At 39.8% G+C, this 12,723-nt stretch overlaps 1 protein-coding gene across 1 annotated transcript; it reads right to left on the bottom strand.

Annotated features, from left to right (window-relative positions):
* Nucleotides 1–3,746: 3,746 nt before the first annotated feature.
* aldh18a1 (aldehyde dehydrogenase 18 family, member A1) lies at nt 3,747–12,595 on the bottom strand. Its single transcript, XM_026315862.1, has 17 exons — nt 12,517–12,595; nt 11,217–11,368; nt 10,726–10,875; nt 10,286–10,390; nt 9,986–10,144; nt 9,410–9,500; nt 8,877–9,001; nt 8,257–8,401; nt 7,788–7,861; nt 7,590–7,689; nt 7,082–7,302; nt 6,850–6,987; nt 6,546–6,741; nt 6,230–6,351; nt 5,852–6,038; nt 4,276–4,371; nt 3,747–3,943 (listed from the first exon to the last, which is right to left on the bottom strand). The coding sequence occupies exons 1-17, from the start codon at nt 12,590–12,592 to the stop codon at nt 3,747–3,749; spliced, it is 2,334 nt and encodes a 777-aa protein (XP_026171647.1). The 5' UTR covers nt 12,593–12,595.
* Between the last annotated feature and the right edge of the window lie 128 nt (nt 12,596–12,723).

The following is a 12,723-nucleotide window of genomic DNA, read 5'->3' as shown; positions in this document are numbered from 1 at the left end:
TTCCCAGCTTTTTTTTTGTCTTTCTTTTATTGACCATTATTGACCCCCACTGTTAAACTTTCCTTCCTGTTCACCCGTTGTTCCCCTAATACCAACACTGCTTCTGTGTGGTCACAACACTGTTGTGTCCAAACCTTAAATCTCTCAGAAGAAAAAACAAAACCCTTTTATGATGAGGGTTGTGGCGTGTAGGATGACCTGGTTTTGTTGGGATGGTTTGCATTGATGGGTAAAGTTCACCTCCAGCTCCAGCAAGGAGTGCTCACAGCAAACAGTGATATTCTTTTTTGCTTTGGTCATCTCTTAGCAAAAACAGTTTGCTTCACCAGTCCCCAACCCCCTGTCCTACTGGAATCACAATAAACGAAAACTTGAAACTAAATGCAGCCTTTGGTAATTTTCGATTGACTGCTACAGCTGTCACTATCAAAAGATCAGGGAGACACGGCTTGTCATAAATCTGAGGGATATTTTTCTCTTTAGTGTGGTGATTGAACTTTAGTTTCAACAGGCCACAGAGTTAGATGTAGATGTATAATCACTGAGGTCCTAGTAAGACCAAGAGTTTCTACAGTTTGCCGCGATATCGCCATTCAACATACACAAAGAAAAATTATCAAGGAAACAGAAGCTTATTCTTTGAAGCTCAATATTAAAGACACAAAAAAAGAGTGTCTGAGGGTGAGCATGTAGAAGTTTTTATGAGATCACATGGTACAGAGTAAGCGCTTTGGGTCCATGAAAGATGCCCATATTAGATCCACATCACAGGGCCAGTGCCAACTCAAAGAGATGGAGTCAAAGTGGCCTGGTATTAGCCCCGAGCATCAAGCTCTCTCAGAACAAAAAACAAAACCCAGTCCATATCCCTGCTCATGCATTTTTCATCAGCCCAAGATACTGAACCCTTTCAGAAATAAATATCAATTATTGAAATTGTTAATTAGATAGTGCGTAATTGGTGAAGATACACATGAATAAATAACTTTGACCATTAATTATTGATTTAAAAAAATTTGAAGCCCAGCGGGGAGGGCATTTGAGAGTCTCTTAAGATCAAGAACAACAAGAACTATGAGTTTTGGCCTTGAGTAATGTCCAATTAAGGGATTGTCATCTTTGCTGTACAAGTCCAATGCTTTGCCCTCATCATCTTTCTTATATAAGTGGACAACAATACCCAGCAGACAACAGGACGAAAACAGGGTGCAACATAGGATCTGATCAGCTGGGATCTGGGGTCAATACCAGATAAAACACAAGGTTAAATGTAAAAGTTACAAGGCCTCAACTGTAACTGGAAGTTAATTTAAGGCCATGGCAAGGCTGTGGCTTTGAATATTCATCGCATTAAGCATTTTTGAAAACACATCTAGGGTCATTTGTGTTTAAAGTTTTTAGCTAAAAATCTTGAAAAAAATTCACATAAAAACAGTAAAGACATTCATCCTGTAAACTGCACTAGGGCTTCAATATTCAGCACAGACATGCTGCAAAATCAGGAGTTCTACTGCATTTTCTACTCATATCACTGAAATATGCCTGTAGTTCAGATAAATACAAGTCTTTTTTTGAGCATTTGAGTATGTAATGTGGCAACAGAAGCTTTCTGTAACACAACAATTCCTATTACTATCTAGGTAGAAAATTGGAATTAACACAGCAATACAGTAACAACAATAGCTACAGTACAGTTACTGCAGCACACAACTTTGATTCATGTTACATTGTTAAATACACTTCTATAATATCACTATGCATCAAAGAGGCAATACCCAATGTCCCTGGATTGTTCCTTTTCTACCTCAAGTCATTTAGAGGATTTTTTTTTTTTTCCAATCGCTTCAAACATAAAAAGGACAAAAGAGTGAGATCCGAGTTTTGTCTCCCTCTTCATCTCTGAACCCTTTGGACTTGGTGATGGGAAACTGATTGAAGGGTAAGTAGTACGTTTTGGAAGATGAATTCTTTAGATGATAGAAAAGAGAAAGAAAAAGAAACTGAGAAACACAGAACATAAGCATGTGATTCCATTATTAGTCTCAGTTCTCCTTCTCTCTCTTTTCATTTCTGATGGCTGGATAATTAAACCTCTATAGTATTGTCTTCCATCTTCTTTGCCCCACTTCCAGAAATATGAATTCCCCTATGGGCAACTTTAAAAAGGGCCTTTTTAGACATCTGTTTTCAAATCAGTATGACTTTTTTCCCCCTATTAATTTGCGTTCTTTGTGAAAGTAGAGACTAGTGCCGGGACAGAGATGAACACACGTGTAAAAATCCTCAACATTTCAACTGCAAAAATCAAAAGAAAGTAAGAATAAAAATCCAAATATTCTTTTTCAACTTTTTTTTTTTTTTAAATTCCACAATACTGCTATTAAACAATCCAAAACAGTCCTTAAGTGTGCACTGTAAGACATCAGACAGGAGCTCAGAGGCTGGAATGTTACAGAGCTTAATTTAAAAGCAGTCGCATTTTCCCCTCCAGCTTGAAGGAGGCAGCTTGTCAATTACTGTTCCTGCTCTGACAGAAGCTTTGGGCACCAGAAGGAACAAACAGGAAAGCAGAAATGCATTGGAAAAAAGTGCAGAACTTGTAACAATGATCAAATAAATAAAAAATAGCAAATAAAATTGATGCATTCATGTAGGAGTGAATTTTAACTTCAGTCACTATAGTGGTATATTACAACTGGAACGTTCCTCACACTTCTGCATCAAATGTGATATTTTATTTTTAATTCCTCTAAACAAGTTTTAATACTTAAGATCTTGTTCCTTTTCTACCTCCAGTCCAGTCTTAAGATCTCAGACACACCACAACTGGTTATACTAGTAAGAGAAAGTAAACATTTTTACTATCATTTGTCATTCTGCAAGGTCTTTTAAATTACCCAAACCAGCACTCATTTCATTTAAATACCTGGACATTTAAAGATGGTAGAATTTCAGAAACCTGGAACTAAAACAAGAGCCAAAAAAAACGAATTAAGAAAGTACTTAGAATATAATCATAACAAAAATTTATTTGATTTTTTAATTGACCAGAATGTTATATTTAATAAATATTTCAAATAAAAGACACACATCAGTCTTTGTAATACTTTTCTGATTGGCTATGCTGACCCTTAACCACAAATACATTAAAATGTGCCTTTAGATAAGAGGCAAAAATATGCACATTTTAGTACTGATTGTGATTAAAAATATGTTGTCATCCTTCCTTGTCAAGAACATTTCATGGATAAAATTTAATTATATTTCGAACTTATATTGTCAGTTTACATTAATGACCTGAGATTGCATTATTTATAACAAATTCACACTTCACTTTCCTTTGATACACAAACAGTAACATTTGTCTTAAAGTAATCTTTCTCCCTCATTAAAGTTTTCCCAATTAATGTATTACTGTGGAGGTATTTTGGGTGATAATTGCTACATAATACCTCTGGTTGGAGATTCCAGGTGTGACTTCCCTAACTCATTATAATATTATGCTGAGGTAGAAATTAAAACATTTGTAAACTCATAGTGAACAGCAGCATAATTGGAACAATGGAAACTTTTTGATAGTTCTGTTAAAACTGACCATGGGTGTGTTCAGTGACTCCTTCCATATTGTGTGCTGCACAGGTCTCAGACCATGACAGGCATCATCTGGAATAGATAACGCCTAAGGAATTGCTGGTGGGTAATGCAAACTATTTTCACCAACATTAAGGCTGAGCCGGTGTTGTGGCTTAATTACTATCTCTCTGTCCAGCTAAAGGGTTCCTGACAGGCAGGTTTTCATGAAGGTACTTCATGGTGCCATTTTCAGAGAAGTCGGCTACTGTGTGGCCGTCTCCTCTCAGGACCCACTTAGTGGTGAGCAGACCCTCCAGGCCCACAGGGCCCCGGGCATGGATACGTGCTGTGCTTATACCAACCTCTGCTCCTGCAGAGGAAGCCAAAGACAAAACAGTGAGGAAGAAACAAAATGTGTGGAAAGAAAGCATATAATTGTCTCAAGAGAGAATTCCAAATGAATATGGATAAGAAAAGCTAGCAAGCTGCGGAAAGATGCTGCGGATAGATGCTACGGATAGATGCTGCGGATAGATGCTGCGGATGGATAGATGCTGCGGATGGATAGATGCTGCGGATGGATAGATGCATGCCGCGGATAGATGCGGATAGATGCATGCCGCGGATAGATGCTGCGGAAAGATGGACGCAGGGAAAAAGGAAACAAAAGACAGATGACATGATGATGGGACCACCACATACCCAGTCCAAAGCGGTAGCCATCAGCGAAACGTGTGCTTGCATTCCAGAAAACACAGGCACTGTCCAACTGCTGCAGGAACTGCTCTGCAGTGTTCTCTGAAAGAGCAAAAACACCTTATTGGTGCTGCTAGCCCACAAATGTATCTCTGAACTAAGAGTTTCAGTCATTAACACCAGGTATGTGCCACATTTGTTGTAGTTAGGTCATAGAAAATGACCTTAAATTGATGCACTAAAAAGTAAGAGCTTAAAAAAAAAACTAAATCTGCTGTTCTGAGAACATAATTACAGGCACTTATTGCTGCCTTCACAATTGCAAATAACTGCCTGTTATATTGTTTCAGCATCATCATCATGATATGCACATTTAAATAGTCACATCACAGGATATGCAATGTCAGATAGGCATTTTATAGCCTGAATCAAACAGACTCACATGACAGCAGCAGGCCAAATGTGCCGCTGGTCAACAGAGTCAATGTCAGCTCCTGACCAGCTCAGGCCACAGGGGGCGACATCTCCCCAACAGAAGAGCTTTCTCTGATTGTTTCATGTTTGCTCTTTCATTGCATAAAATTTTAATATGATGCACTGAAGAACACAATGACACATGAAACCAGTTTTGCAAAGTTTGCAGTTGTATGAATCAGGAGAAAATCCCCAAAAACAAAAGATATGCAAAGTCAATTGTATGAAATTATTTTGGCTACAGAAAAGGTGATATTTGTCAAAAACAGGTATTTTGGTCCTGCTTTCTGTATGTTTTTAATGTTGTGATACATATAATCACAGAAAAACACTGCAGTTTCTTCCAATATCATGCAACACTACTATCTATGATCTATCTAATCATAACTCAGTAATCAACTTTGAGGTATGTTGACACTGACAACTGTGCATATTGTAATTTACTGAGGTTTCTTCTGTGGTCACTAGGTGGCAGCAGCACGTCCTCCACAGGTTAGAATAATACTCTGTTATAGTGTCAAGAGCACTTTGTACATATTTTTGTTGCAGTATATCAGAGGTATATGGATGAATGCTGCTATGTCAGAAAAAATAAAAATACTACAGATACCCTTAGATGTTTACAGTACACCTTTAGTTCCCATTGCAATTTCTTGATCTTCCCAAAAGTTACCTAAGAAATGCATTATAAAAATTACAACATGCAATGTGGAAACTGTTTTTAAAGCCTAGAAGTACTCTGGACCCTGCACAGAACAGTTTCTACCAATATGAGTTACAAAGATACATTGTGATGGATCAACAACAGAACAAGGCTTTTAAATCTGCTCTACATTTTAAATCCTGTACACTGGAGTCGCACTCATCACATAGACTCGCTCAAGTGCCACTGCTCATTACACACTTTGGAAGAAAGTAGAACGAAAGGAGAATGATATTCAAGAGAGTAAGAAGAACCACTGGGGATTTAGAGGTATGGAATTAATTAAGATTGACCTAGACGTTCAGGAGCTGTTTAAGATATGACCAAAATTATGGGAAAGGGCATCTTTTCCTGGATGCATTTGGCATTTTTAAAAACTGTGGTGCAACACACTGGGCCACTTACCATTTTCTGTGACGATTACATCTGTGTGCGAGCTCCCATACTTGTGTATATGGTCCACAGCCTCCTGCATGCTGTCCACCACCTCCATGCAACACTCCAGATCACCGTACTCTGTTCGAAGGCACCTGGCCTCTGAAGGGCTAAATGTCAGGTAGGAGGCAAACCGAGGGCCTGCATGAATCTTCACCTGGTGATGCCAGTCAGATTTAAAAAGGAAAAAAAGAGAAAAGATAAATCTTACAGAAAAATGCATATCCTTCACGTTATGTTGAATGATTTGTAAAGTGTTAGGAGTTATGTACCAAAATATTTTCTGCTGAAATGTCACACATCTCTTGATGAGTTATTGTGCTAATGTTTATGTATCTGGTGCTTTACCTGTTCCGTGCGCAGCAAGTCAATGAGCTGGTCAAACAGCGGCGTCCTTAGGATGTTCCGATGTATCAGCAGAGTTTCCACAGCATTACAGGCAGCTGGGTAGTCACACTTTGAGTCTCTGACTGTAATGAGGAAATTGTCAGTGACTGATGTGTTTGTCATCTTGTTGTAACATATATGGCAGAACTGGCCAACTAGTATCACAATTACAGTTAACTAGCACCCGGTAAACTGATGTGTCCTATTAATTTAGTAATATGTTAGAGATGTACACATGAACCTATATAAGACCACAGGGGGATCTGTATTTGCTGACCAATCTTGATGACTTTGTCAACACTGGCGTCTGCATCGACATAGACATGACAGATTCCTTCACTGTGACCCAGCACCGGGATACCCTTGGCCGTCCGCTGAATGTCCCTCACCAGCTGGGATGAACCTCGAGGGATAATCAAGTCAATTATCTTGTCCAGTCGGCATAGATCCTCCACCTCCTCACGAGTGCTCACCTAGTAACAGAATTTCAATTGACTGATTAAGGTGATGCATTTACATCAAGGCCAAAAACGAGGTTACATAAAGTTTGTATTGTCTTATGTGTGAGAAACTAATTTTACCAGTTGCACAGCTTCTCTAACCCCATGCATGGAAAGAGCCTCCTGGGTGAGCTGGTGGAGGACACGGTTGGTGTTGGCTGCTTCTTTGCCTCCCTTCAACAGAAGGGCATTGCCACTCGCTATAGCTAATGCTGACACCTGGATAAAAACATAGAATTTGTGATATGACTGCAGTCATTTTAAGAAAAGAAATTATAAATAAAAGTGTTTTAGATGTGCCAGTCTAAAATACCTGTGGCAGACAGTCAGGCCTGGCCTCAAAGATGACCAGAAGAACTCCGATGGGCACAGTGATTTGCTCCAGCACTAAGTTGTGAGCCACTCTGGTCCTGCGCAGCACACGTCCCACACTGTCCTGGGCTGCCACAGCTATCTGTTGCAGACCGATGGCCAAACTGTCAAGTTTGGCTGCTGACAGACTTAGGCGCTTCAGCATAGCTGGTGGCAAATGGCCTGTGGATAGCAGGGTCACACTATTACATTAGGTTAAAATGGGATCAAACTCTTATTAACTGAGGCCAACCATATGGAGTAAAAAACACAGTCGCCCTCTGGTGGAGAGAAATGAATTGCAGTTTTACAAATTAATGATAAACACCTGTGATATGACTGCAGTCATTTTAAGATATATATATAATATTATGTACTCAACTTAAGCTGTAAATGTTGTCTAAGTGTCTGATTCTACACTCATTCTTCTCTACTCTTTCTCTATAAACTTGACAAAGTGGCACTGTTACCTGCATTGAAAGCCAGGTCCATGTCCATCTTATTGGCAGCCAGAATCTCTTTCTTCTTTTCTGTCAACATCTCTGCTAGACTGCAGATGATCTCACTCCTCTGACAACACAGTGAAATAAAGGCAGGATTAGCATATACCACATCAATCCACAAGGGGTCAGTGTTAACACAAGATTGTATTTAAAACCTACTCCTACCTGGTCTGGGTGCAAAGATGCCAGAGTTCTTCCAGAGTTACGTGCTATTTCTGTCTGCTGCTCTACACTGTGGCCTGGAGAGGGTCAGGGACAGGACAAACTTCAGTTAACACCATTTCATTTGCAAGTTTTAGGTGAACCTACAGTATCTACAGTAAAACTAATGTAGTCTATTAGAACAGCTATGCTACAAATCCTACCATCACAACAGTCACAATGTTCATTATTTGATGACACTGTTTTAGAGAGGTGCTAGTATAACTTCATGGTCACTGTCAGTAATGTGAACAGGGTAGACAAAATAATGAAAACATTTCCCAGTATAGTGTAAAACCAAACCACAGTCTGCAGTCTGCAAAATGACCATAAAATTGAAGACCCCTGAACATCATCACTTTCAACAGAAGGATGAACTTTGAAATATTTCTTTTAACAGTAACATAAACACATACAGCTCAAGTTCACTTACCAGCAGGTTTGATCTCAGAAAAGAAGGTTCCCACCTTCTTGCCCTCCACAATGTCTGTAATGACATGACCAGTTACTTTGGGGTTGGTGCCATTTGCAATGACCACAGAAGTGCCACTTTGCAGCGCCCAAAGCGCAGCTTTGACCTGCAGAAAACCCAAAGAGAAACACAAGGTAAAGTAAGTAAGGTTATTACTTTCAGGGGTTTACAATCTCAGTATAAATGTCCAAACCTAGTAACTTCAGACCCACATTACATAAAGAAGCAGGTATATTTTAAATGTAGAGTGGTTTCAGAAAGTATTCAGACTTTGACTTTTTACTCAGTGTGTTTTAATTTGATAAAATTGCCATATTATCAGTCGACACTAAGTAAACAACCCATGACGACAAACTGACAAGTGAAAATATTAGAGGTCTCTGCCAACAAAATGAAACATTTACACAAATATTTAGACCCTGTTCTGGCCACACCTTGATAGAGACTAAGATGCAGTTTTAACATCCCTCATTTGGGACAGTTTTCTCCTCTAAAAAACAAGACAAAAAATCGAAGTAAAATCCACAATACAAGAAGCTATGGACTTTGTCCGTCTGATGAATGTCCACTTATCAACGTACCTTGGCCTCCATGCCTCCAATCCCAACTCTGGACTTCGTACCATAAGTTATAGACTGCTGGTCTCCAGGGTAGAAGTTGTCAATGAGCTTAGCGTCATCAGTTCCAGGGGGGCTGTTGTACAATCCTACAGAAATCAACTATTATAATGCAACTCATTTGTTCATGTATGTCCAGCATGACACACAAGAGTGTGAGCAACACATACCAGCACCTAAATCCACCACAGAGGATTTGGATTAATAAAAAAACATTGATGGTGTTGTAAATGAAACATTCTTAGTTACTTTTAGAGAAGACTTGCACATGACAAAGTTCAAACATGACAGTTTTTACTTTACAAAAGTTTGTTTCTCGAAACTCTTCACTTGATGCAGAATGGATTCACAGGTATACTTGAGTCAACACCATCACCACAGTCTTTGTTTGTCTCCCTCATGTGACTCTCATTTGACCCCCGTCAGTGAACAGCGAAGACAGATGGTAGTGTTGTACTAACAGCTGACCCAGACTGTTGCTGTGGTAACACACATACCTTCCACGTCAGACAGCACAATGAGCAGGTCAGCCTTGATCTCTACAGCTAGCCGTGCTGCCAGACTGTCATTGTCCTTAATGCTGATCACCTGCAGAGCCAAAAAAAAATGACTGACGTAAGCTCCTAAAAACAGAAAAGCAGTGGATGAAATCTACCATTTACCCATTTGAGAATTTTCCTAAATGATAAATAGGAGCAGACACCTTATAAACTGTAGAATAAGACCAAAAGATGTTAGTTATTTCAGCAGGATAAGAAGGAAAGGAGGCCTCAACCTACAGAAGTTAGTTCCAGTACCTTCTTAGAGAACCTATGCCCAGTGCATGCAGTGCAATCCATCCCCTTCCTGCATGCACATGCCTTAAAGGACCAAAACCAGTGGTTTTGCATATTCAAGTAAATCATCTGTCAAATTTCACAATAATTGCAAATGAGAGTAATTTTGTTTAATTAACCTGTTCCACCCATCTTCCAGCGACTCATTGCCTCCAATGAAAGGTGTAAATGGATGGTAGTTCAACATGCAAAATCACTGTCATGGTCCAGTGTCGACCCCATGCTGTCTGTACACACATTTACCCCCTGCAGGTCGCTGTTGGGCTCTGGCGGTGGCACCACAGCGTCGTTTGTGTTGATGATGGGCATGATGTTCATGCGCAGCAGCTCCTGCAGTGTGCTGTTCAGGTTCTGCCTCTTCTGGTCATCATGGAAATCCAGATTCGTCACCAGAATCTGTCAGCAAAAGAGGGAAGAGAGTAGAGAATCAGAGCGAAAGCTTATTCGCCAAAAAAAATAAATAAATTACTCTTCATAAAATTCATATGCTCCTGGATCATTTTAAAGTGATTATTTTCCTTTTAAGTATGGAAGTACCTGTGCAGTGCAAGTGCTGTATTGGGTGAACATGGCCTCATACAGGGCCATCAGGCCACTCTGTCCAGCCGCAGCACAGGCCCGGGCCTCCAGCAATGGCAGAGACTGCAACATAAATCAATAACCATCTGGTTACCAAGAGACTTCTGTGGCTGCACAGGTAGGACAGCACTGTATTTATGAGGGAATACTGTATGTAAGATCTTCTATAATAGAACAGATCTAAAGGTTGGCCTGGCTCATGGTGGAATTCATATCTACCATGCAAACATGTAGCAAACAGTAGTGTATGTTTGGACAAATGAATCTTAAATTACACAGCAATCAATACAGTGGGGGGGGGGGGGGGGGGGGCAAACACTGCTCACCACAGAGATAGAACAAAACCAGCTGTTGATTTAAACTTCAACATTATCTTTCATTCCTCCACTTTTTCTTACCATGTCTTTGAGCTGATTGTGTCCAGAGTGCAGCGCCTGTCGGACACTCTGAGACAGCAGGATCTCGTGTCTTAATCTCTGCTTGCCAAAGGCCACTGCTCCACTGGTGACAATTATCATCTCCCTGCCTTGATTCTGTAGCATAGCCACCTGGACAACAAAACAAAACTAATTAGGAAACAACAGCTGTTTTTATGTTCAGACTCACTGAAGGTGGAGCTTTAAAGGGCTAATTCACCCCCTCAAAAAAAGTAGTAACTGCCTACAGGTAAACTAATCACAATGTTACAATTTGTTTTATTTGTCAAAAATACCTTCTACCAAAGAAAGCAAAAGAAATTTTCAGTTTACATATGACCTAAGTGGAAAGAGGTGATGAGAAATATTGGATTTCCTCCTTACTTTCTTTAAGGAGGAAAAAAAGTTAGGAAGTTAAAGTTATTTCACCCTTGAATGCAAAACCTGTGTCTGTGTTCGTTGTGTGTTCTCACCTGCTCCACAGTGGAGGCCAGCCTCCCCAGAGCCAGGCCGCATTCATCACCTCGGGTGACCACAGCGCTGCCCAACTTGACTACGATCCTCTTAGCCTGACGCAGTTCACCACGGTGGGCAAAAGAGCTGCCATTGACCCTGCCCTGGAGAGCTGTGTAGAGGGACAGGACAGTTCCCCTTTACTGATGAAAAAGGACGTGTTTAATCAGCTGCCAAACCCTCAACACTAAGAGAAGACCAAATTCTATTTTTGTGATTGATAAATATGCCACTAATTGAGGGATGTTTCTAAATTCAACTTTACCAAGTCACCTTAGCTTTTGTCTAATTTACATGGTGCTCTTAGATAGGAAATCCAATCGTAATGGTCTCAGACTGTTGATTTTTCTATGAAATATTTAGAAACTGTAAATAGACAACTAGTAATCAGAAGAAATCAATAGTGTTGGTGGTGCAGGTGACACGTTCAACCACTTCAAAATCACATTGATGCTTCAATACAAGTTTCCAAACAAAACACTGCAAACATTACGCCACTGGGCAAATAGCCCTCGCTCTCATCCACGTGTAGACAACAGTAAATACATGCATCCGTCAAACCGCAATATCAGCAGGACAAGCAGAGAGTCTGTGCTGACAGTACACATCTCTGGGACAATGAGGCACGTGAGTGAGGGGCCCATGGGTGAGGGGACTAGACAACTCCAAGCATATATATTCTTGTTCTTCTGGAATTCATCACATCTGCCTGCACATACTTTACTGACTATACTGATACAGTCACATAGCTACAATAATCATGAACGTCAATCAATTATTTACTTTCACTGGAAAACCGATCTGCTTTCTGCATCAAAAAATGTCTGTCCTTTAGTCAGAAAAACACCCCAAACACAAAGATGTGCAATTTACAGCTACTCACACAGCAGCAAATCCTCACATTTGATAAGCTGAAAACAGTAAATATTTACATTTTTGCCAAACATCACAACTGTTGTTGATTTTGTGTCTGCAACCAATGGTTAACATCATTATCAATTATTTTGTTGATTATTATTTATTTTTAACCCAGATACACACAATGCTTTAAAAAAAAAAAATTCAGTTATAGTAAAATATTTTTAAAAACCCAGAAATGTTCAAATGTTTAAAATTTTAGCTTGAAAAAACAAAAAGCGATGTAAACTGTTCTGCTATTAATACATTGTTCTGTATATCCAGGTAATGCCTCTAAATAGAGTTGACAGTGTTTACATAGGGATGTACAGTCTGACAACAGGGTAGTGCAGCTTCTCTTGCCTTGAGTCACTGGTCTGGTAAGTAACTGGCATCTGTGTGTCTGCAGTGGGATCCTTGAACACAAGGTCAGCAGCATGGTCAGTTTAATACGCTGCTACTATCACAGAGAGACAGAGAGTGGGAAACACAAATGCATTAACGTTATATGTGCATCAAAATAAAATACAGAGGAGGATTATGTTTACAGTCGAACATGACAAGTGAGCT

Source organism: Mastacembelus armatus, chromosome 19 (assembly GCF_900324485.2).
Source record: "Mastacembelus armatus chromosome 19, fMasArm1.2, whole genome shotgun sequence".
Taxonomy (NCBI): domain Eukaryota; kingdom Metazoa; phylum Chordata; class Actinopteri; order Synbranchiformes; family Mastacembelidae; genus Mastacembelus; species Mastacembelus armatus.
This window is presented reverse-complemented; position numbering and strand designations above follow the sequence as displayed.

Bases quoted from the DNA above. Each gene is read 5' to 3' on its own strand.
- aldh18a1 (XM_026315862.1), bottom strand. From the start codon at position 12,592: ATGCTGCTGACCTTGTGTTCAAGGATCCCACTGCAGACACACAGATGC. The intron at 10,145-10,285 runs GTACTTCCATAC...TTTTGCTGACAG, and splicing joins ACAGCACTTGCACTGCACAG to ATTCTGGTGACGAATCTGGA. The intron at 6,742-6,849 runs GTAAAATTAGTT...TTCTGTTACTAG, and splicing joins TTAGAGAAGCTGTGCAACTG to GTGAGCACTCGTGAGGAGGT.